The sequence below is a fragment of the Ornithodoros turicata genome, chromosome 4 (genome assembly GCF_037126465.1).
Source record: "Ornithodoros turicata isolate Travis chromosome 4, ASM3712646v1, whole genome shotgun sequence".
Lineage (NCBI taxonomy): Eukaryota > Metazoa > Arthropoda > Arachnida > Ixodida > Argasidae > Ornithodoros > Ornithodoros turicata.
The window spans coordinates 39,042,917-39,068,825 of NC_088204.1; the positions used below are offsets into that span (position 1 = coordinate 39,042,917).

The 25,909-nt window shown below is 46.1% G+C and overlaps 1 protein-coding gene and 1 long non-coding RNA gene across 6 annotated transcripts; one reads left to right on the plus strand and one right to left on the minus strand.

Moving 5' to 3' along the window:
• Nucleotides 1–37: 37 nt before the first annotated feature.
• On the plus strand, nucleotides 38–25,509 carry LOC135393029 (uncharacterized). 5 transcript variants are annotated; one of them, XR_010422390.1, is made up of 5 exons: nucleotides 38–329; nucleotides 843–952; nucleotides 1,317–1,518; nucleotides 23,040–23,262; nucleotides 25,275–25,509. XR_010422390.1 is itself a non-coding variant. In XM_064623620.1 (4 exons), exons 1-4 carry the CDS (start codon nucleotides 255–257, stop codon nucleotides 25,281–25,283), a joined length of 417 nt encoding a protein of 138 aa, XP_064479690.1. In that variant the 5' UTR covers nucleotides 38–254; the 3' UTR covers nucleotides 25,284–25,509. The 5 variants fall into 5 exon arrangements, 3 of the variants coding, with proteins under 3 accessions (XP_064479690.1, XP_064479689.1, XP_064479691.1); XR_010422389.1 differs by having other exon boundaries at nucleotides 843–1,518; XM_064623620.1 differs by lacking the exon at nucleotides 1,317–1,518.
• On the minus strand, nucleotides 4,277–5,695 carry LOC135393028 (uncharacterized). Its single transcript, XR_010422388.1, has 3 exons — nucleotides 5,564–5,695; nucleotides 5,154–5,269; nucleotides 4,277–4,568 (listed from the first exon to the last, which is right to left on the minus strand). It is a non-coding gene; the product is annotated as an uncharacterized LOC135393028 (long non-coding RNA).
• Nucleotides 25,510–25,909: the final 400 nt, after the last annotated feature.

Below are 25,909 nucleotides of genomic sequence, written 5' to 3' on the forward strand. Positions count from 1 at the left end.
AGTTGAGAGGGTTGTAATAAGACTACGGAGGAAGGCCGAAAGGGAGAAGCGAGGCAAGCGACGAGGAAGCGATGAGCGCGAGGCAAACCGTGCCTGAGGTGAAGAAAAAGAATCCGTCGACAGATCGCAGGCCTATCTGATGTCCCGGTCGACTACGTCCGAAGACGCAGTTCAGACGATCAACTTAAGCCTCCTAAGGGCACGCGACATCCGGGCGTCCTTGGAGTGCCTCGTCCTTGAGATACTCGAACGTTATGAACCAGTGTGTCGCTTCTGTGGTGGAGCTGATCGCACCGATCTCATGCTCTCAACTTGCAACTGTAAAGAACGTGAGTGCTCTTTTTTGTATTACAGGACGACATGAAGCTAATCGCACATTTCAGTATAAAACTGAAATCCTTGTATCTTTTGTTACTCAGGTGTACACGATGGGCTTTAAAAGAAACAAGTTTGTTATGCATAGAATAGTTTTGCATGTTTTTTAAAGTGCGTGTTAGCGCCGCGAAGCAACTGTGGCTATGAGCGGCGTACAGACGTGGACAGATGGAGAGACGACAGGAGGAAGCAGTGGAGGACAGCGGGAGTTTTGCATGTGATCACCGTTGTCTCGCCATGTAAAGCTCCGAATTATTATTATTATTTGTTATTATTATTATCATCATCATCATTGCCATTATTATTATTATTATTGCAGCTTTACACGTAAACGTGCACTGCGCACATCCAGTACATTTTATCGCAACTGTAGTGCTGTAATGCAGTCCAGCGTAGGCGCGGAGCCTTCATTGATGAATTCACTACCATTTGGCCTCCCTTGTAACGGCTGCGTCTGTGAATTGCAGCACACCATCGCTGGGCCCACGCGACCTGCCTCGAGACCTATGTCACCATGTACAACGCCGTCACATGTACAGTTTGCAGTCGCCGCTTTCCTGTTCGTAAGGTGCCCGCTGTAAGTCAAGTGCAACAAGAACCACCACGACTACAACACCACCAGAACCACATCACACCACAAAATTTAGCATTACAAAAACGTTAACATTATACACTTTTCCAGAGCAACTAGCAAGCCAAATAAACAGTTATAGTTCTGTGCCACGAGTTTCCTGGTACAGTACGCGAAAAGTCGTAGGAACCGAAAGCGAGCAATTTCTATTGCAATCAACTGGCTCCGTGAGGCGACGCCGTGGGCGGCAGTTTGCGGACAATATTGCAATAGAAACGGATGTGGCACAAGAAATAGACTCGTTCTAGTTGCTTTATTTGTTTCCCTAGTTGCTTTTGAAAAGTGCCTATAAGCAAAAATTACCGCGCAGGGGTGAGTGTGTTCACGTTGAAGAATATCAAGAAGGAAGCAACTCTTCAAAACCTGGGAATCTATTGTATTGCTTCCTGGGATCCTGCTGAGAGACAACTGCAGAATGATTATAAGAAAACTTTTGCAAGACGTCTCGAGGGATAGATCAATGAAGTTTGAACATGTCTCCTGTTTGCATCGCTGATTACAGCAGTCGTGAGGTGTGTTAAAAATTCATTAGTTTCCAATTTGTTCCTGTCCATGTTTGTTCCGCGGACTTCATGAACACATAACCCAAAAATACATGGCTAAAGGTGTACAGGCAAAAAATGCGGTTGGTAAGTACAGTGAGACACAGAGCTGTGTCTCAAATATTGTTAGCTGTGTGCCAAAGGAACCGCCCTCTTTCTTGACTGCATGGCACAGGTCACTAGGTGAAACGGAACTGCCTGCAGCATACGTTAGGTGAAAAGGGACTCTGTTGTTTGGGGCTGAGTGAACATGCTAAGGGATGGTATGATGATCCGCTAAAAAGGATTAGACAATATGGGAACATGCGTAATAGGAAGACACGAAATGGTGCAAGCGAGGTGGTATACTGTAGAAAGAGGTAATATTACCTTAATTTTGACGAACATACATAAGGCGACATTGTCCTCATGATCTTTTGTGTTCCTCAAACTCTAGGAAATGTTACGTCCTTGTACCAGATAAACAATACTGAAAACCGTGGCAACATGATGTATTCCCCAACAATGGATCGACTCAGTTCTGCAGGTTTTCACGCTCATTTTGATCCAGTCCCCAATTTTTTAATCTATAGGCGCCAGACTAAATAATCCACCTGCCACATTTATGGTTCAGGTACCATACCGTCTAATCCGCGCGTAGAATCTTAATCCGGGCGCCATCGCCACCAACGAAAGAAATTGCTGGCAAGTGTATTTGATGATGTGGTAGCCCAAAATGACTTTGTTTGGAGGAACAACAGCTTTATTTTTGACCTTGGACAGTGGGGAGTTTCATCGCCACCGGCGATAGTCTACCCCATTGCTGGTTGGGATGGGGGGACTAAAATAACGAGCCCCTTCACAATTTTACATCCCCCTTTTACAATTTTACACCCTTTACATCGTTTTTGACTTACATTGATAATGAGAGTTGACTTCGTCACAATTATGTTGTGTGGAAGGAAGTTGTGTTCTTAGGAGACGCGCTCCTATCAGTAAAATCCAAGGTATTAAACACATGTTTCGAGGACATGTGTTTAATACCTTGGATTTTCCTGACAGGAGCGCGTCTCCTAAGAACACAACTTCCGTCCACACAGCATAATTGTGACAGTCAACTCTCATTATCAATGTAAGTCAAAAATGATGTAAACAGACACGTTAACCTGAAACAACAAAGAAGGGGAAAATGGTGACTTGGTCATGGCTGTCCTGTGCCTCTGAGCATGAACACAAACCATCGAACGATGTTTCTGGCCTGGTAGCGTATGATTTACTTTGTGCAGGGTACACAGGGTGTCCCAGAAAACGTGTCATTGAATCATATATATATATATATCTTGAAAAGTTGGAGTTGGATCGGACGGCTACGTAATTATAGTTGAAATAAATGGGAGACAGAAGGCGAAAGTAGGGGAAGTAACAAAAAAGGGGTTTATTAAACCTTAAAAATTATAAAAGTTAGGGAGGATGTCTACGTTACGGCGGAAGCTCCGCCGCCTTCGGGGCAAAAGAGCTAAATGTGGCCACCAGGCTGATAAGAGGCTTGAGAATGACTTGGTCGGTTGGGGGAAATTCCCGCCACCTGGTGGTTGTCAGTTGGGGAAATTCCAGAGCGCTTTTGTGTCAGGTCCAGGAGTGGGGTCATCGTCCTTGTGGGTCAGTGGGGATTTTGATCTGGCTGAAACGAGAAAAGGCAACAGGGTCTTATCTAGGTTGTTAAACTTCTTATTGCTGACAGCATGCCAGGGTCCTCGTTAATGGCCGATCGGAATTTGTAAATTAGGTAAGATTCCCGTTGTTCCCGAAAGCGGTCGGAGATAAAGTTCGACTGGAGAATAAAAACTGAGGCTTCGTTGATTGAATGTTCTGGTTGTTTGAAATGGCGTGAGACTGGAAGATTAGGTTTCTTGGTAACATCCGATCGGTGATTGTTAAATCTAATTCGGAAAGAAGTTTTTGTCTGACCCACGTATTGGGCCCGGCATGTGTTGCATTGGATTACATAGATAACGTTGCATGAGTTACAGTCTACGTCTGCGTTGATCTTGACGGTAAAGTTGGAATTCGTACTTCTGACCGTTTGTGCGGTCTGCATTAACTTGCAAATCTGGCATCTCCTGCCATTACATGGATGACAGCCCGCCGGAGGGCTAGTGGGTTCGCCTACTTTAGAGCGGACCAAGCTATCTTGTAAGTTACCTGTACGTCTGTAAGCGACACGTGGTGGATTAGGAAATATGTTTTTCGTGCGTTCTGACTGGAGAAGGATACTGTGGTGGCGGCTAAGTATGTAGTTAATGTTTGGGATATTTCCGGCGAATGTTACAGTTAAGTTCACAGCATTACTTTCTAATTTGTTTTGTCTTTTCTCGAGTAAGCTTAGACGGTTTGCCTTGCGAGCTCTGTTGAGAGCATCTTGAACTAGATCGGGTGGATACTGACGACCGACAAAGGTTTGTTGCAGCTGTTCTAAATTTCTGTCCAGATCGTCGTCATTCGGTAACATCCCATTACGGCCCAAGTCTCATTACGGCCCAAGTCTCATTACGGCCGAAAGTCTCATTACGGCCGAAAATCCTTTAATCCCCAAGTGTCTCGTTACGGCCAAAGTCTCAATACGGCCGAAGGTAGTCTCATTACGGCCGAAGATGTCTCATAACGGCCAAAAAGAAAAAAGAAGCATCCACCATATTAGCTGTGCATATACTGTGTTTTATGCTTCCCAAAATGTGTCAGAGGCGGTGTGCCCCCACGGCTTGTGTCACACACAATGGTTCATGCACACAATATTGCGACAGTGTTTCATGCATCCCTCGTGAAAAATGGTTTTATTGTCATATGTGTCACACGATATTTGTATGTGTTATGCCATTTTCTCTCAGTATTCAAGCAACATCCTACTCGTTGGTTCTGTGAGCGAACTGTGTGCGTGTTCTGAAAAGTACTCCACAAGGGAGCCCACTGGGAGCTCCAGGAGCCACATGACCTATGACCATGATCTTCTCCCCCACTAGCTGCCTTCTACAATTTACGTCCACCTGAAATTTAAAAAAAGTACATAAGGCACAGAACAAAATGATATATGCTTTCGTTTGATGATGACCATGAGACATATGCTGTCAAGAAGACTTTTTTCCCATATATTCAAAACATATTCAAGAATTATGGACAACAATGACAGTTACGTCATAATGATGCAGCTGCATAGCCAGGAAAATATTTCAGGAGGTGCTTTATGAGGCTTGACATGGGGTGGAGGAGTCCTCCTCGTCAGTGCTTTACCCAGACCCCCCTACACCCCCCTAACTTTTTTGCCTGTGCACCCCCTACAGGGGGTGCCCTTGTGATTTCAGCTTCAGATACGTCTGTAATGATATGTTAAGCTGTAATGACGTAACTATAATGATGACCTCCCCCCACAATTTTTTCCAGCGCCCCTCTCGTGCTTGGGATTCTGGATAAACCACTGCCCCTCGTTCATTTTCGTGGGGCACTACATTAGGGCTTATGCCACTGCACTGATGTCACAATGTTATAAGTGTGTGTCACTCTGGGCATTCGGAATTCCTCTAAGCTACAATATGTAAATTCAGAATACCAGAAGGGTAAGCATCAGATGTTACCTGCAGGCTTCATGCTGAAACGCGTGTACGCAAAACACTTCCGCCGTGGTGGGCGACGTCGTTAGTGTAATCATACACGCAAGACAATTGCGGGCACATGGAGTAGTGGCAGCAACCTGAAAACGATACATTTTCTTGCTTTATATGAGTAATCAAAAATATACATTCCCACATGTTTCGTTTTGTCGTTTGCAGGAAGCGCTAATAAGGGAACAGCACTTGGTTGGTCACATGCAAGCCACAATGCGAAAGGTGCCGATATTTCGATTACGCGATCAAAAATTAAAAGTCTACAACCATGCACACTTCCCCATGCAACTACTTCCCCAGCATCGTGAGACATGACACCGTGTATTCACGTATAGTGTAATGTGAAATGATATGCAGGAATGAAAAAGATGCCAACATACCTGTAATCCAGTGTCCCATAAGTTTGATTCGATTTTCTGGCAGCTACCATGAAGAGCAAATGCACGATTCACAAGTTTCGTTTCGCCATTTTCATTGCTGTTAATTTCGCAACCGTCAAGCAATCCCACGTGACCTCCTTTGGATCAGTTAAAAGTGAAAATTACTCGCGTCATGAACATATATGTTCATCTCAGCGCAAATCACGTTTTGCATGCTATAGAAGGAGGGGGGATCAATACTCTTCCTTTCGTGTTTTGATATCTTGTTGTTTTGCTACTCTCACTTTGGAGTTCGGATGGTGTCTAGCAACGTTGGGTACCTCGTTTCTTGTGTGAGCGAGTGGTTGCTGTTTACGACGTGTTCATATATCGATTTGTAGTGCTGTAATGTGCAAATTAGCGGACTTTATAGCGGTTCTCTATTTTCCGTCGTTGTCTTTCGAGCAGCGCCTGTTGTTCCGGTACAAATCGAGTTGAATGAATCGCCACAGCCCCAACGTACGTATATCGCGCGGTGTTGACCAAGTTCAGCAGGAATTCTGGTGAGTAATGCTTTCGTAGATTGTCTGGATTAGTAGTGTGCTGTCCACACATAGTTGGATTCTCATACGAGTAATTTAAATGAATCAAAACAGCCGAAGTGCCTGTAATAGATGTAACTCGGTATCTGTTCGTAGGTTTGCGTTTTTCTAGTTGGTTGCGCGTTTAGGAACAACAAATTTATTCGAAGACGATAAGATACCGACAGTGCATCACCGTACAGCAGCATTTACTCGTATCATTGTGAGCCATATTTAATTTGTTAAAATTTGTCGTCGTATTTCTTCAAAAATAAAAGCGCAAGTCGGCGTACTTGAATTGATCTCCTTGAACTGCTTACGTCGAACGTCTGCAAATGTTGTACTTATGTGCCTTCGCGCACCATACTAGGCACAAAAGCATATCTGATTAGAATAAATACTTCAAGAGGAAGTCATTCAAATACATTGTTATTTATAGCTGGTTTTCCATTCCAGGCATGGTATGTGGCTGCACGGAGGATTCCGAAAAAGAAAAACAACATGGCTAAGAGGATGTTGCTGCCCAGGGAGTCCTGGCCGAAGAGGTGAGCTGTTAAGATCATTATAAGGTTCTGTTGTGAAGTGGGAAATTTTGTAGTAGTGCACGAATGTTAATTCGAGCACTACCTTTATAAAAAAGAAACCAGAAATGGAAAGTTATGCATGCATCATTTCATGAATTGTAATGTATCACTATTTGATATTCACATGTTTCCATTAAGATAATGAACTACTGAACCTATATTCATATAATGGTCATGCTCTGTGTTTACCTGGAAGTCACATTTTTAAGGCTTGTCATTCTTTTGTCTAGATGAAGATTTATGTTAACCTTGTATGAAATAAAAGACACGTATCAACACATGTGCAGCTTGTGCACATTAAAACCAGCCATGTAGAGACAAATGCTTGTTTTTTTTTATATATTCTAGCCTATTCATGGTTGCTCTTCGCTTCTTGCAGGTTTATTCATTCCAGAAGCAAGAGTTGTACAATTGTAAGGCGAATGGAAATAAACTGACATCGACTGAGATAGGTGTTCCGTCTTGGCCAGTGACTGTAGGATGGCTCCAAAAGCGTCACAACAAAGCCAATATTCACCTAGCTCTCTACAAGTAGCTAACTCCACATAGTAGCCTGCTTCACAGCAACATCAACACTACCTTGTGGGAGTACACATTACACAATATGTTGCATTGTGCTGTGGTATGATAACATACCGTTTGTCTCGCAATATGTGTATATAAATATGATAAGGGCACAGTGCATGCCTTATACCCTGCTGAATATATATCCATACCTGGCTGCGACATTGCATATCAATGCAGGTTACAATACACATTTTCACATTTGGCCGTTATGAGACATCTTCGGCCGTAATGAGACTGCCTTCGGCCGTGTTGAGACTTTGGCCGTAATGAGACACTTGGGGATTAAAGGATTATCGGCCGTATTGAGACCTTCGGCCGTATTGAGACATCGGCCGTAATGAGACCTCGGCCGTAATGAGATACAATCCGTCATTCGAGCAGATTCTCCTGTACCGAAGAGCTTGACTGTAGGGAATGGCCAGTTTCGTGTGGCGATGATGACAACTATGGAATGACAAGTACTGCTGAGAGTCTGTGGGTTTACGGAACAGATCAGACGTTAAAACTCCATTGGTTAGCTTAATTTGAACATCAAGAAAGCTAACAGTGACGGGAGAATAGGTGTGAGTGAAGTTAATAGAAGTATGGAACTCATTGAAATCGCGTATAAATTCCAATAGGCTGTCTTCCGAATGTGGCCACATCATAAATATGTCATCAAGGTAGCGCTTGTATAAAGTGGATTTGTCCTCACGCGTGCTCAAGAATGCTTCTTCTAGGAACCCATGAATAGATTTGCATAGTTTGGTGCCATTTTAGTGCCCATAGCAGTGCCGTTGACTTGTAAATAGTGGCCATCGTTCAATTCAAAGTTGTTGTTCTTTAGGATGAGTTCTGGTAGAGTAGATACGACAGATGGATCACAAGAAGAATCAGAGTACTTTGAAAAAGCCGCCTCGGCTGCAGCTATGCCATCATCGTGGGGAATATTGGTATACAGGGAAGAAACATCTAACGTAACTAGGAGACTAGATGGGGGTGGCTGACATTGATTTAGTATTTGCAGGAAGTGATTAGTGCCCTTGATGTACGATGGTAGTCGCGGGGGTATGTCCTTAAGAAGATGATCTACGAAACTAGAGAGTTTTTCAGTGGCTGTCCCATTGCAGGAGATGATTGGACGTCCGGGGTTCCCCGGTTTACGAATCTTTGGAAGCATGTAGAATCTACCTGGCTTTGAGTTACGGGGAAGAAGGTATTCATATAACGCCGAATCGATCTTCTTTGCAGCCTTTAATGCCTTTAGATGTTTTGTGATATCTGAAACAATCTGTTCCGTGGGATTAGTGTCTAAAGTTTTGTAAAACGTTGCACAAGCCAATTGTCGCAGTCCCTCATCGATAAAATCCTGCATATTCATTACGACAATTGCACCACCTTTATCTGCCCTTTTGATTATTAGGTTTTTCGATTTTTTAAGATGCGACAGACTACTTTGCTCGGCTTGACTCAAATTTGGTTTGGTTTTGCGTGAAGAGGGATTATATGAAGTAATTATATCTTTTTGAACTGCTGTTATATATATATATATATATATATATATCAGCTGTTATATATATATATATATATATATATATATATATCAAGAGCTTTTTCGCGATTGGGCTCTGGCGTAAATTCACACGGTGGCTTGAAAGGTTTGGGTGTTGTATCAGGCTTATAATGAAAATACTCTTTCAGACGCATAGGTCGGGCAAAATTATCTAAATCGAGATGGAGTTGGTATTCGTCTACCTTGTTATTATTTGGGCAGAATGAAAGCCCATGGCTAAGAAGTGATAGTTCAGAATCGCTGAGGGGGTGGGACGACAAATTAACAACATTTTGAGGTGACGTATTGGTTGTGTTGTCATGAGCGTTAGGATTTTGATTGTCACAGTGTTCGGCTTCACCTTGGGAATCTAACGAGGGAGTAATTATGTTACTTCTACCAGTGGAGATTCGCGTTATATTTAGACATAAGGTCAGGATTTATCTGGTCCCTTGTCATTTTTTTACGTTTTAGTGTTATTCACAGTTTCTTCCAAGTTCCTAGTGAACTGTGCCAATTCTGACTCATGCGCGTCTGTAAGGGTCACAGTATCGCGGATAGTTTTAGCTTACTGAGATATTTCTGCATTTGTTTCCTCACAGTGGGATATTAGAACTTCCAGTAATGCAGTAGAGGCGTTGCTAAGGGTTTCATTCCATTTCTTTTGAAGGGCGTGGTTCAGAGGGAAGGCTGGCTGGAGCTTAATCGCGAGTCCTTTAGGAATTTTGTTATGATCGCTATAGACTTGCAGTGCGGTACGGTGGGGATCGTAGCGTATATATTTGTCGTTTAATTGTCGGATTTTGAAAAATGCTTTGGTACTCGGGCATGGTTCATTTGTATTAGAAAAGGTACGCTCACCGGCGGTTAGTCAGTCCTGTTTACGTGCCCTCGATGTCCGTTCGGAGTGTCTTCGTCGCAGCATGGCTGCCTCTTGTGGGGTGGGCCACACTGGATCCGGGATGACCGGGGCGTCAGCTCTGCGTGGTGGAAGTTGTCAAAGCAGGTGTGGGATCAGGTCCTGGAGGTGGCGGCTCATCATCCGCACTCCTTCGAAGTTTGGGTGAAGGCCATCCGCCGCAAGCACCTGGGTTGGATGTCGTCGGCAGAAGCCATGGTCGAGGTAGAAAAGGTCCTGGGACCTCCTGCTTAGCAGGACCAGCTGGCGGTTGAAGGCGTGTGCCCGTGGGTTACACTGAAACTCCCTACGCCTGTCAATCAAAGGGCGGCGTCTGATATATGATCGAGGGAGCACAAGGGTACATACCGCCATTTCAATGCCTCCACGGGCACGGATCCTTTCGAGAAGTGTCTGGTAGTGCGAGATGGCCAACTTGGGCTCAACGAACGGCATGTCGTTAGTCCCACAGTGTAGGACAACGACACGAACGCTGGCCGGTAGTAGGTCCACCTCTTCGATGAAATCCAGGATACGTCCTCCGCTGCGGAACACGAACATCGTTGGTGTCGAGCGGGACCTGAAATCAAAGTGGTGGTACAGATGCTTAGTCTGGGAGTCACCGAGAACAGCAACTGTAGGATTATAAAATGGAGTCAGGAAGTATCCATTTTATGCTCCTACAGTTACTGTTTTCGGCTATCAAGGGACCGTGGCTGTACTGAGGCCATAGCTGAAAAGAAAGAAAAAAAAGGGAAAAAGAAGGAAAAAAAGGAAAGTATATCCCTATATATATATAGACGACCAGATTCCTTACTGTTGAAAGTACACCGGGATCTTCGTTAATGATTGATTGGAATTTGTAAATGAGGTAAGACTCGCGTTGTTCCCTGCCTCTATCGGAGCTAAAGTTGAAGAATAAAAGTTGAAGAATAAAAGTTGAAGAATAAAAAGGGCGACGTCATTTATTGAATGACCAGGCTGGTTGAAATGACGAGAAACAGGAAGATTTGGCTTTTTACTAACGTCCGACCGGTGGTTGTTGAACCTGATCCGAAAAGATGTTTTGGTTTGACCTACGTATTGTGCTTGACACGCGTTGCACTGAATGGCATAAATGACGTTGGATGAATTGCAGTCAAAGTCTCCATGAATTTTGACGAAGAAATTAGAATTTGTGCTGTTAAGCACGTGGGCCCTTTGCATTAGTTTGCATATTTGACATCTGCGGCCATTGCACGGGTGGCAGCCTGCCGTCGTACTTGTTGGTCGGTTGACTTTGGAGCTGACTAGATTATCGTGGAGGTTGTGCGTGCGCCTGTAGGCCACACGTGGCGGTTCCGGGAAGATTTGTCGCATGCGCTCTGACTGACGAAGAATACCGTGGTGGCGATTAAGTATACTGTTGATGTTGGAAACATTATTGTTGAATGTTACAACGAGGTTGACGGAACCATTACCTGATTTGCGGTTGCGGTTTTGGAACAGAGCTTTGCGATCTGCCCTGCGGGCCTTCCTTATTGCGTCCTCAACTAAACTGGGTGGGAATTGGCGACTGATTAATGTTTGCTTGAGTTGGTTCAAATTTCTATCCAAATCACTGTCGCTGGAACAGATGCGTCTATAACGAAGTACCTGGCTGTAGGGGATAGCAAGTTTAGTGTGCCGCGGGTGGCAACTCTTGAAAGCTCGGTACTGCTGGGAGTCCGTAGGTTTACGGAACAGGTCCGTAGTTAGGACCCCGTCCGTTAACTTTACGTCGACATCTAAAAAGTTAACAGTTAGAGCTGAGTAAGAATGGGTGAATTTGATAGACGGATGTGCTTGGTTACAATTGCTAATGAATATATTCAGATCGTCCTCCGAATATGGCCAAACCATACGGATACGGCTACGGATAACATTAGCAGTGATCTGTTCCGTAGGGTCAGCTTCGAGGACTTTGTAAACGCGACTTTGTAAAAAGCGACAGCGAGGACGGACGCCACGACCATCAAGACAGGGTTGACTAACCGCCGGTGAGCGTACTCTTTCCAACTTTGACCCTCAACCATCCCCTAGCGCCCATGCTTTCTTTAAACTTAGAAAACTAACTGATAAGTTCATACGGTATGGCTCTCATCGTGAAAGTTTGCAGCTCTATAAGCAACACAACAAAATTCCCAAGGGACTTGCTATCGACCTTAAACCTAATTTCCCCCTTAAAAATGGACACCAAAATAAGTGGAACGAGATTATCAACAATGCCTCCACCGCGTTAATCGATGTGTTGTTATCCCATTGTGATGACGCTATCAGCCAATTTTCTCAGGAAGCTAAAATTATTCGCGATAAAACCGCTCTTGGTGACAACCATAACTCAGATTTAGCACGCTTCGCTGAGAACAGGGAAGAAGCCGTGCACTGCAGTAAACGTAAAAAGCTCGCCAGGGACGGAGTTAGCCAGGTTGACCCTACTGGGCTTAAAACAACTTTTCAGGATAGTCGCCCGATAAGTATTGTCCAAATTACTAGTACTTCGTCACAGGACCAGCACACCATTATTAATCAAAATCAAGACGCCGCCTCCACTGATCCCGGTAATGTCGAAAGCCCCAAGTCTCATAATGTCGTTAACATGTCATCCCATATTCTCACCGATTCCGAAATATCTTTACTCAGCCATGGCCTCTCATATTGTCCCAGCAACAATAAATTAAATGAATATCAACTTCACATAGACTTAGATAACTTCGCCCGCCGCTTACGCCTCAAAGAATACTTTCATGAGAAGCGTAACTCAGACCCCAACCCTTTCAAACAGCCGTCCAGTTTTACACCGGGCGGTAACCGTGATAAAGCCCTGGATATGTATATTCGTGCAGTCCAAAAGGATATTATTAACGCGTGCGGCCATTCATCCAATCGTAAATCACAGTCCAATTTATCGCCATCTGAGCACCGTAGCCTTTCCGACCTTTAAACACGTGATGATCTGGTTATAAAAAAAGCTAATAAAGGTGGTGCAATTGTGGTAGTGAACAAAACTGATTATATTAACGAGGGCATTCGGCAGTTATCTTGCACATCATTTTACAAAGTCCTCGAAGCTGACCCTACGGAACAGATCACTGCTAATGTTATTCGTAGCTTGAAAGATCTGAAAACCAGCAAAAAGACAGACACCACCCTGTACGAGTACTTACTCCCTGGAGATCCCGTGCCAGGCAGATTTTACATGCTCCCCAAGATCCATAAACCTGGGAACCCAGGGCGCCCCTTCTTAAAGATATACCCCCAAAACTTCCATCCTACATTAAAGATACAAATCACTTCCTGGAAATATTAAGTCAGTGCCAACCTCCTCCCTCAAGTTTGCTGGTCACGCTAGACGTTTCTTCCCTCTATACCAACATCCCCCACGAAGATGGCATTGCTGCAGCTCAAAGGGCGTTTTTAAAATATTCGAACAACTCATACGATCCTTGTGTTCTATTCACATTCCTTAACCTTATTCTGAAAAATAACAACTTTGAATTTGATGGTAAACATTACTTGCAAGTCAGTGGCACGGCTATGGGCACTAAGATGGCACCAAATTATGCAAACATCTTTATGGGTAATCTGGAGGAGGCATTTCTGTTCCAATGCGAGAAAAAGCCGACGTTGTACAAGCGTTTATGGACGATATCTTTATGGTTTGGCCATATTCGGAGGACGATCTGAATATATTCATTAGCAATTGTAACCAAGCACATCCGTCTATCAAATTCACCCATTCTTACTCAGCTCTAACTGTTAACTTTTTAGATGTCCAGGTAAAGTTAACGGACGGGGTCCTAACTACGGACCTGTTCCGTAAACCTACGGACTCCCAGCAGTACCGAGCTTTCAAGAGTTGCCACCCGCGGCACACTAAACTTGCTATCCCCTACAGCCAGGCACTTCGTTATAGACGCATCTGTTCCAGCGACAGTGATCTGGATAGAAATTTGAACCAACTCAAGCAAACATTAATCAGTCGCCAATTCCCACCCAGTTTAGTTGAGGACGCAATAAGGAAGGCCCGCAGGGCAGATCGCAAAGCTCTGTTCCAAAACCGCAACTGCAAATCAGACAATGGTTCCGTCAACCTCGTTGTAACATTCAACAATAATGTTTCCAACATCAACAGTATACATAATCGCCACCACGGTATTCTTCGTCAGTCAGAGCGCATGCGACAAATCTTCCCGGAACCGCCACGTGTGGCCTACAGGCGCACGCACAACCTCCACGATAATCTAGTCAGCTCCAAATTCAACCGACCAAGTCCGACGGCAGGCTGCCACCGCCGCAGATGTCAAATATGATGGCCGCAGATTGCCGCAGATGTCAAATATGCAAACTAATGCGAAGGGCCCACGTGCTTAACAGCACAAATTCTAATTTCTTCGTCAAAATTCATGAAGACTTTGAGTGCAATTCATCCAACGTCATTTATGCCATTCAGTGCAACGCGTGTCAAGCACAATACGTAGGTCAAACCAAAACATCTTTTCGGATCAGGTTCAACAACCACCGGTCGGACGTTAGTAAAAAGCCAAATCTTCCTGTTTCTTGTCATTTCAACCAGCCTGGTCATTCAATAAATGACGTCGCCCTTTTTATTCTTCAATCAAACTTTAGCTCCGATAGAGGCAGGGAACAACGCGAGTCTTACCTCATTTACAAATTCCAATCAATCATTAACGAAGATCCCGGTGTACTTTCAACAGTAAGGAATCTGGTCGTCTAGATGGGATATACTTTCCTTTTTTTTCTTTCTTTTCAGCTATGGCCTCAGTACAGCTCACCCTGAGCTGGCTCCCCAAGAAAGTGACATCACCACCCGGACTTGACCTTGCGGAATGTTCCAGAATATGACTCAGACAACTGCCACGTGGCATACTTGCACCGATTGTGACGTCACCCAGGAAACGTATTTAAGCAATATTCAACCCTTCTACCTCTCTTGTCCTGACGAAGACAGTGCCACTGTCGAAACGTGGACCATTCTTTTTTTAATCTATGTGTTAAATTGCCCATTAAATAAATTAGTTTTGTTAACTTTCCTGTAATCTGTAGTCCAAGTCTTATTATTTCACTTTCGCGTTTTTGATGTTTGTTTGTTTGTATGTTTGTTTTGTGTTTGTAACTCAAACGTCGCCATGCCAGTACTGGACAGCTGTTTCGGCCTTGTTGGGCCTCATCAACAGTACGCAGGCAGGCAACGTTTGAGTGGATGGCGTCAGAAGGTCACGTAACACGTGATTCCTCCCGTCAGGGTGAGATAACTCACTCACTGAGAGCCCAGTGCAAAGCCAGTGAAGTGTAAAAGGAAAAAAAAAAAAAATAGCCAGAGCTCTTTGGCTGAACGTATAGCATATGTTTGTAACTCAAACGTCGCATTGCCAGTACTGGCATATATATATATATATACATATAACTACACCACCTAGAATCATGCGGTCAACGGCATTTGCTCTTACTAGGTGTTTGCCACCTTCTGATATCAAAGTCGTGTAACGTAAGTTTAATTATGTAAATTTTTGAACCTGAAGTCGGAAATTTGCCAAGTAAAGGTCACTTTTGTCTGATTTATTCAAATTAATGATAATGACCCCACTCCTGGACCTAACACAAAAGCGCTCTGGAATTTCCCCAACTGACAACCGCCAGGTGGCGGGATTTTCCCCCAACCGACCACGTCATTCTCAAGCCCCTTATCAGCCTCGTGGCCACATTTAGCTCTTTTGTCCCGAAGAAGGCGGAGCTTCCGCCGTAACGTAGACATCCTCCCTAACTTTTATAATTTTTAAGTTTTAATAAACCCCTTTTTTGTTACTTCCCCTACTTTCGTCTTCTGTCTCCCATTTATTTCAACTATATATATATATATATATACATATATAGCTGAAATGAAAATTGAAACACAGACTAGGAAGGTACGGGAAGTAAGAAAAAAGGGATAATTTATTTACATTTAAGATACTTGGAATGCTAAAAGGGTTGTCTACGTTACGGCGGAAGCTCCGCCTTCGTCAGGACAAAAATATGTCAGTGATACACAGAGCTTATAAAGGCTCGTATAGTGACGTCATCGGGAAAGGGAAAACCCCGCCACCTGGCGGTTGTCAATGGGTCACGTTCGAGAATGTTGACTTGTCAGGTTCAAGTGTGATGTCATCGTCCTTGGGGGAGTGGCTTTGTCCAGGTTGCGCCACCCATCCGGCTGAAAAGGAATTGGAAAAAAGTGCCTTATCTACGAGGTTAGACTTCTTATTGTTGATAGCATGCCGGGGTCTTCGTTAATGGTCGATTGGAATTTGTAGATTAGGTAGGATTCGCGTTGCTCTCGGGAGCGGTCAGAGTTGAAGTTTGACTGGAGAATAAAGATTGATACATCGTTAATAGAATTACCTGGCTGCTTGAAATGGCGGGAAACTGGAAGATTAGGTTTTTTGGTGACATCCGATCGGTGGTTGTTGAATCTGACTCTGAAAGAAGTTTTTGCCTGACCCACACATTGTGCTTGACATGCGTTACATTGGATTGCATAGATGACGTTCGAGGAATTGCAGTCTAGGTCTGCAATGATCTTGGCGGTAAAATTCGAGTTTGTACTTTTGACTTCCTGCGTGGTCTGCATTAGTTTGCAAATCTGACAACGTCGGCCATTACATGGGTGACAACCAATCGAAGGGTTTATCGTACTGTTTACTTTAGAGCGGACTAAGTTATCCTGCAGATTACGTGTACGTCTGTAAGCGACACGTGGTGGTTCGGGAAAAATTTCCTTAGTGCGTTCGGACTGGAGGAGGATACTATGGTGGCGATTAATTATGCTGTTAATGTTTGGGATATTTCCGGTGAATGTTACAGTTAAGTTTACCGAATTGGTTTTCGACAGCGCGAGACGCGTCTTCGAGAAAAGGTGGGCCAGCTGACGCGCCCTACGGGTCTCCATAACAATAGGCCGTTGGCTGACATACGAGGACGTTTGTATTAGCCCCCTTTGCGCTTGTTCTCTTCTCCACAGCTGGCGCCCCTCGCTGGGACCTGTCGAAGCTTCGTGTACATACACAAGACGTGAAAGTTCGTTTCGTCTATATGGTAGCGAAGCACCTGAGGTTCGTCCGCTTGAATCCACTGTACATATGTTTTTCACGTTTCTTTCACATCGCTCCTGTTTCCGTTCAGTGATTGGACAGTGAGAAGCTTTATCGAGCAACCGTGCCCATCGAACACTCTGTCAGTGGAGAAACTACTGATCTCCCAGCCAGGTCGCCTTCCTTGCAAGGCACATTTCAGCTGGTTTCAGCAGGATCTGCACGACGGTTTTGTCTGCCCTGGACCTCGCAGTTTTGAGGTTGAGAGCTGCTGCTATCTTTTTTAGGTCGCCCCCTCTTCAGGCGCAGTCCGTAATTCGAGCCCTGTCTTCTACCGACACCTTCCTGTACTTTTGACATGGTTCTCCGCGGTTCTTCGTTGGTCGTCCTCTTCCCATCGTCAATAAAGAAACGACATGCACCGCGATAAGCGACGGGGTTCGTCTGCAAAGCGTTCGTTCGCTCGTCTGCGAAATGGTCGTCAGCAATCACGTCTGCGTCGAGAACAGTATACACTCATGTATTTGTAAAAAAAAAAACAGCACTTTAAATCCGGTTGAAAACAACTGCCTGCGCGTCGTTAACGAAAAAGAAAAGAAAAACTGTCAGCTTTCCCGCGGAGCGGAGGCCCTGCGGGAGTATAGTCGCGATTGTTTCGTACTCCGCGCATTGCGCTACAGCTGGCGGCTGTTTTAGAACAACGCGTACTTATGACGAATTCGGGCGGTCATCTCGTGGAAACTTTTTTTTGCCAGGTCACGCCTGTTCTCTCCAGTTTTACCAGATCTCGCATATCTACGTGGCGCTTTCTGAGCGGCAAGAATTTGCGAGCTAGCACTTTTTCAACCCGGCCCCGATACAACAGGGCATCGGTTTCCCCAACTACATCCGGTGCTGTCACATCCGCACAGCGAGGGAGGCGTGGACCTGTGGCGGCATTGCCAGCGCCATCACATCAAGGCGCGAATAATAAATAGCCTTGCCTCGCTCAGCCCGAGCTCTCGCTCTGACCTGGCAATTCCACCGCCATGTTGTTGTCTGGTCTCGTTAGTCTTCAGTAGCACTACAGTGGTGACCCGGACAATACCTTGGACAATACCTGACGGACCTGGACATGGCAGTCGTCAATTCCTCCGGCTTCTCGGAACTGCCCGCTCCGCCTGTGTCCCAGGTCAGCTTCGAAAGCTCCGCCCACGCCTTGTCTCAGCAGGTTCGTCACCTTACCCAGTTGGTCGCAAACCTTTTATGCCGACCAAGATCATCAACTTCCTGCCGCGCTGACCATCGCGCTGACTCCCCATCGGTTCCTGCGCGTTCCTGCTCCCGAACCTCCAGCAGACTCTGTCACTACCACCACCGTTTCGGCGCCGATGCACGACGCTGCCTCCTACCTTGCTCGTGGTCGCGACAGCCGAAAACCCTTTCCACGACAAGCGCGCCCGAGTCCACCAGCAGCCGCCTTTTCCACATCGTTGACCGTACCACCGGGATGCGCTTCCTCGTTGATACGGGCGCGGAAGTAAGCGCCATACCCGCCGACAAATTTTCACGCCGACCCCGACAGCAGTGCTTCAGCCTAAGAGCCGCCAACGCCTCTACCATACCCGTTTACGGCCAACGGTCTCTAACCCTCAACATCGGGCTCCGAAGAGATTTTAAGTGGCTTTTTCTTGTCGCCGACGTCACCCAAGCAATTCTCGGAGCAGATTTTCTCAACAGTTTCAAGCTGCTAGTTGACGTGAACGGCAGGCGCCTCATTGATCGCTCAACGTCCCTGTCAGTCTGCGGCCTTAACCTCCCTGCACCACCATCCCGCGTACTATCTTGCACTGCGCCGGACGTCCCCTTCGCCTCTATCCTGAAGGATTTCCCTGCGTTGACTCAACCACCCGACTGGACGAAACCCGTACAACACGACGTTGTTCACCACGTTTCCACCCGTGGCCCACCAGTTCACTTCCGCCCGCGGCGCCTCGCACCCGAAAAGTTCCGCGTGGCAAAGGCAGAATTTGACCACATGCTTGAACTTGGTATCATCAGGCCATCATCCAGTACGTGGGCTTCGCCGCTGCACATGGTGCCAAAGAAGACCGGGGACTGGCGCCCGTGCGGCGACTATCGCGCATTGAACAAAGCAACCATCCCCGACCGCTATCCCATCCCGCACATCTTGGACTTCTCAGCTCATCTGGAAGGCTCCACCACGTTCTCGAAAATAGATCTCGTCCGCGCTTACCATCAGATTCCTATGGCAGAGGAGGATATACCAAAAACCGCCATCACGACCCCATTTGGCCTGTTTGAGTTCCTTCGAATGCCCTTTGGCTTGCGGAACGCTGCCCAGACTTTTCAGAGGTTCATCGACAACATCATTCGCGGATTACCATTTGTCTACGCGTACATGGATGACCTCCTCGTCGCAAGCCGCTCCCCAACAGAGCACGAACATCATCTTCGGGCACTCTTTACCCGCTTACAACAGAGCGGCATCATTATCAACGCCGCTAAGAGCGAATTCGGAGTCGGAGAACTCGACTTCCTTGGCCACCATGTCAACAGCCAGGGCATCATGCCTTTACCATCCCGAGTCGCTGCCATTCAAGACTTCCCGCAGCCCGTTTCCGTGACCAAACTACGACAATTCTTGGGGCTGGTGAATTTTTATAGGCGCTTTGTGCCATCATGCGCAGCCAAACTGAGTCCTCTCGAGGCTCTGCTCTGCACCAAGCGCTCGAAACACTCTGTGCTGGTTTGGACCCCTGAAGTGGCAGCTGCCTTCCAGGCTATCAAACAGGCAATCGCTTCGTCGTCCCTTCTATTCCATCCTCAACACGACGCCCCAACGTCCATCATGGTCGATGCCTCCAGCACAGCTGTCGGCGCCGTCCTCCAACAACGTATCTCTGGCGCTTGGCGCCCTCTAGCATTCTTTTCACGCAAGATGAAGCCCCAGGAGACTCGCTACAGTGCCTTCGGTCGCGAGCTCCTGGCCATATATCTCACCGTCAAGCACTTTCGCCATTTCTTGGAGGGCCGACAATTCACTGTATTCACCGATCATAAGCCCCTCGTCTACGCATTTTCTTCATGCAGCACAAGCTACACCCCTCGTGAGACCCGCCACCTCGCATTCATCTCGGAGTTCACCACAGACGTTCAGCACATCAGTGGTGCAGATAATGTGGTGGCGGACGCTCTCAGTCGCGTCAACTTCATTGGGACAACCTGTCAGTCTTCGCTCCTCGACGCACTGGCCCAGGCCCAATCATCCGATCAAGAACTCGCATCTTTCAGAAGTGACCCTTCGTCTTCCTTAACCATAGACGATGTCGACCTGCCAGGCGCTACACAGCCTGTCGCGTGCGACACGTCACAAGGTCGACCCCGCCCATTTGTTCCGGCGGCACTTCGACGAGAAGTCTTCTCGACCTATCATTCATTGTCCCATCCTGGCATACGCTCAACTCAAGAACTCATTTCTCGGCGCTACGTCTGGCCCTTCATGAACAAGGACATCAAGCGCTGGGTTCAAGCCTGCATTCCGTGTCAGCGGACTAAGGTTCACAGGCACACCCGCCTCCATCCTTCTCAGTTTCCTGCGCCAGACAGCCGCTTCGCTCACATCCACATCGACTTGGTGGGACCATTCCCAATATCATCCGGCTATCGTTACATCTTCACCGTCATTGACCGCTTCACCCGTTGGCCCGAGGCTGTACCGGTACCCGACGCCACTGCATCCACAGTTGCAGCCGCCCTCTTGAACACCTGGGTGTCGCGCTTCGGTGTACCGTCTATCATCACGTCAGACCGAGGTCCCCAGTTCGAGTCCGCCCTCTTCTCTAGACTCGTCAACACTATGGGCTGCAAGCGGATTCGAACGACTGCCTACCACCCGGCGTCAAACGGCCTCGTGGAGCGCTTCCACCGACAGCTCAAGGTTGCCCTCCGGGCTGCTCCCGAAACACCCTGGCCAGAAGTCATACCGCTCGCGCTGCTGGGGATCCGTTCCACCTTCAAACCTGACATAGGACATCAAGGCGCGAATAATAAATAGCCTTGCCTCGCTCAGCCCGAGCTCTCGCTCTGACCTGGCAATTCCACCGCCATGTTGTTGTCTGGTCTCGTTAGTCTTCAGTAGCACTACAGACCCACATGGCCCGCACGCCGAAGTTCACATGGGCTATCAGACGACGAGCGACCGCGATGGCCCTTGCGTGATCCCAGCGGCTAAAACCACCAGATTCCTGGCACTCGTGTTCGGCGGGCAACGGTCACATGGTCCAGCCCCGGCGCCGACCTAGCAGTTTCAGAGCGCTAGGCCGTGTTGCCATGAAAAGACCACCCGAACCATTGGTTCATTCACCATTGGTTGTTCTCTACTGGATTCAAAGTGACCTGTTAACAAACACACGAGTGTACACAGTTGTCCAGGCAGACGTGATTGCAGACGAACGAACGCTTTGCAGACGAACACCATCGATTATAGCGCTGCCTCTCATTTCTTCATTACCGGTGGGAAGAGGTCGACCAAGGAAGAATCGCGGAAGGCCGCGTGAAAACTACAGAAAGGTGTCGGCAGAAGGCAGGGCTCGAGATACGGACTGCGCCCGAAGAGGGGCGACCTAACGCAGGTAGCAGCAGCTCTCGGCGTCAACATCAAATCTGCGAGGTCTATCGCACGGAACAGACAGGACCGTCGTGCAGAGACGCGGAGGATCAAAAATGAAATTTTCTGAGGACGTACGCGAAGATCTGGATTCTATTGTTGACGAGTATGCCGCAGTTACCCTAAACCAGCTGAAATGTGGCTTGTAAGGAAGGTGAACAGGCTTGGAGATCAGTAGTTGCTCCACTGACAAAGTGTTGGGTGGGCACGGTTACTCGATAACGCTTCTAACCATCCATCCACAGGATAGAAACACGAGCGATGTGAAAGAAACGACAAAAACATATGCACATCGGCTTCAGGCGGACGGACATCGGATGCTTTCCTACTATTTATAGGCCAAACGAACTTTAACGTCTGGTGTTCACAAAACTTCGGTAGGTTCAAGCGAGGGACGGCTGCTGTGGAGAAGAAGAGAACAAGCACAAAGGGAGCGAGTATAAACGTCCTCGCTTGTATGTCAGCCAACGGCCTATTGCTATGGAGACATGTAGAGGGTGTCATCTGGCTCACCTTTAACGAATTTCTCGAAGATGCGTCTTCCGCTGTCGTGCAACCTAAACTTGAAGCAAATGGAGTTTTCATATTCGATAACGCTCCATCTCACTAGCGCGCGCATGAAGCCCATCTGCAACAAACGCACGTCACCTCCGTACAGTCAGGTCGATTGAAGAAATTTTTGCGAAAGTCAAACTGTGCGTGAAGGCTTGAAGGCTTTCTCTGAATCTCAGAGAAAGAAGTGATCAACTGCTAGAAGCTCCTGTAGACACCACAGAAAAAGAGCACGGGAAGGCTATGCTGACGTCTGCTGCGTAAGATGCCATGCAAAAGGTCCTGCGTGTGGACTGCGCGACCTACGACTGCAATAATTTTTAAGTTCGTGGCAGCTGTTCTTCAAGGTAGCGGTATGTGATCGCTCCGTAGTTACGTAGTTGCCAAAAAACTATACTGCATGGTGTTCTTTGTGTTACTTATTTCCTTATTTTTTTGAAGAAATTGTTTCGAATACGTGCAAGATCCGGCGGTTTTCATTCCAGACCATATAGTGCTTTCCACATTACATATACCAGGCTGAATGTAAATCAAACACTACCTGGCCAGACACGTCGTCCGATAGTTTCATGCTCAGAGACACGAAACAGCCATAATCCCGTCACCATTTTCCCCTTATTTGTTGTTCCATATTAACGTATATGTTTACATAATTGTTTAAGCTACATTTATAATCAGTTCGCTTCGCTACAACGATATTTCGTGGAAGGAAGTTGTGTTCTTAGGATACACACTGTTTTCAGGGAAAAAAAAGTTGCCCAGATGCCCTCGAAACAAAGTAATTTTGAGCTGCCGCATCATCAAATGCACTTGCCAACAATTTATTTCGTTGGTGGATTAAAATGAATGACGCGTGGATTAAAATTTTTCCACGCGGATTATTCAATTTGGCGCGCGGATTAAACTGCACGGCGTCCGGATTAAAAATCTGTAAAAGAAATGAAATGAGCGAGAAAACCTGAGTTCAGGTGCCTGGCTGTTGTAACAACGAGTGCATTCTACGTAGGACAGACATACCGGGAATACCTGGGAACTCGTGCAGCTCGATGGCATCTCCTCTACCTGATAGCGGCGACCATGTTTTTCGCAAGCTACTTGTGGGTACTGGGCAGTGCATGGTCATATACAGTTTTCACACTTCGACCTTTGTGGATCTGGGCAGTAATCGTGTACCCGTTGCTCTGCTGTCAGACGCTGTCCTGGTCTGGTGCCGCATATTTGGGATTCAGGTGCGCCTACATACGAACACTAAAATTATCGTCATGCTCTTGAAGACCTAGACGAGCTTTCTTTACTGATGTGGATGAGGACGTCGTATAGATAAAGAACGTAATCTCATTGGTCTGATTTGGAATGTGTTAATTGTTTGGAAATAGACAATATATAACTATGCCGGCCTGTTCGCAATGAAGGTTTAACAGCCGCGTAGTCAAATTTGTGAGGTGTGCAAATCATTGCAATTACTTATAGTGCGATTTACGGTGTATGGATCGCAGAATCTTTTTTTCCCCCTAGAGGCGCATAATAAACGCACAGTTTTACCGGCATATAATTGTATATTAACGTTCCTATTTACAATTATTGACGAGCTTTGAGGAGCATTGACGAGTTTTCCTGCAGTGTATGTACTTCATTAGGTGCTAATTTGACTACGCGGTTGTTAAACGATCTCTCGCTAGGACAAGACTAGGACGCGAGTTTCGCTAAGGACAAATGGTTCGGTCCAATGACAGACTCAAGGAGAATGACGAGAAACTGCCCGGGATCCTTTTAATGAAAATGAAAGTGAACCTTCTCAAGGAAGGAACAGAGATTGTTGCGGAAGCAGCAGAATACAGTAACCAGGGAATAACTAAGTAGTTCTACATTATTATGTACAGTTGCCTATTTCTACCATTTGTAAGTTTCCGGCAGCTGTTCTTGAAGGCAGCGATATGTGATCGCTCCGTACTTGCTATAGCAGTGCCAAGACAACTGTACTGGATGGCGTTCTTTGTGTTATTTATTTCCTTATTTTCTTTGAATAAATTGTTTCGAAATGTGCAAGACACGCCAGTGTTTTTTTTTGACCATGTAGTGCTTTCCACACTACATATACCCGACTCAAAGTAAAACAAACACACACATCACATGCGCCCCCCCCCCCCCCCCCCGATCCCCCGACATGTGCCGCAGCATACGATGTAGGATAGGTATTCTTGTCAGAGTTCGAGGTAACTCGTTACAAGTAACTCTTTGCTGTAACTAAGTTCCTTTTTTTGGTAACTTGTAACTTAACTCGGTACTTTTGCGTCGTGGTAACTTTCAGAGGAACTCGTTCCTTTTTCAGGTAACTTTGCCAAAGTAACTTAAGTTCCAAGTTACTTTTAACTCGCTTTTCACTCGCGTCCACATATTTTCTTGTTTTCTCTCCGGTTCCTTCGTGGCATTTTTTGCCATAAAACGTGATATTCAATCAATGACAGTATTTTATTCAGGAAGTAAGAACCGCTGCCATTGAAACGAAGCTGAACCATTGTACGCCCACAGGGAGTAAGATGCAAAGCGTTCGAATAGACTTCTACCAGAGAAACGTCATCATGACATTGGTAGACAGACTGAAACCGAAACAAATCGGAAGGAGAGGGCTGGGTTCCACGAACGGGCACTTGTTCGCTGCCTCCCATTGAAACAAAAGCAGAACAGAGGGTCGCGTCCCTTTAAGGGACTATATCGTAATCCCCTCAAGACGTGGCTTTCGGGCGCGACCTTGTTCACCTCTAGCTGCGAGTGTACTTCAATTCTAACAAATCTGTGGCGCTGTCGAACACTACGACGTCATTTGCTTACAAACAGGGAGATGTCTATTGTTGGACATATACGAAGACGATCTAAGCGTGTTGCACTCCTCCGCAGGCAACTCAAGGTCTAACTCAGCTGCTCACGCGCGCTGCGCCTGCGTAATGCTATTTTGTGTCCGAAGTAACTTGGAAGTATCTAGTTCTTTTTTTAAAGTAACTCAGTAACTGCGAGTTACATTTCAAGCTGAAGAACTTCGTTATTAACTTAGTTACATTTTTCACACAGTAACTTAACTTGTACAAGTTCTTTTTGACGGGTAACTTCTCAATCTATGATTCTTGATCTTGTGGCTGCACCTGGAAGTTGGAACCAACTACGCTTTGTCCCTCACAACGTATCACGATTCATTCAAATAAAGCTCCGTTCAGCTTAGATCATGTGATGTACTTCTTCCCTGCAGGTTCTATAAGGATATGGTATCGGGTTGGAGAAAGGAACATGGCACGTACGTAGTGGAGGCTGCACGCTTCTTCAGGTCTCCAGCTCAGTGTGACAAATTGAGGATATCTTCAGCTTGGTAGTCTCATCAACTACTACTATTCATCCATATATCACCATTCATCATTATTGGGCTCATCTATTTGTCGCCGCAAGTCAATAAGCGAACCTTTGTGAATAAACAAATAGGAAAAGTTTCTGATGTGCCTATATATGAAAGCGCGTTGGTAAAACAGTCTAAAATCGCAGAAGGTGTCAGCATTCAGGCCAGGTTGAGGTAATTTGCCTGCTTCATTGTGAAAACTATATACATGTTAAGAGTACGTATATTATTAAGAAATTATAACAAATTAATGTGGACAAATGGACAATTAATGTGTGTTAACAAATTAGAATTATAGTCGTTTGAGTGCGCAGTACTCTACTATTGGACCGCCCTATTTGGGGCTTACCCCTAAAACTTTTTTATTGCTATGCTGTTGAGTGACAGCAATAAATGGAAATGGCTACACGTCGGACTGAACAGGTGACTTACTGTATCCAGGATGCTTTCTCCCTGCAACTTGCCACTGCAGAGAGTTTCTTGCACCCGCACAT

What these genes read in the sequence shown, in the direction of transcription:
- LOC135393029 (XM_064623619.1), top strand. Translation starts at nt 140, where the DNA reads ATGTCCCGGTCGACTACGTCCGAAGACGCAGTTCAGACGATCAACTTA. An exon ending in AACTTGCAACTGTAAAGAAC is followed by an intron (nt 330 to 842) that starts GTGAGTGCTCTT and finishes TGTGAATTGCAG; the next exon opens with CACACCATCGCTGGGCCCAC. An exon ending in GCCGCATATTTGGGATTCAG is followed by an intron (nt 23,263 to 25,274) that starts GTGCGCCTACAT and finishes TCTTCCCTGCAG; the next exon opens with GTTCTATAAGGATATGGTAT.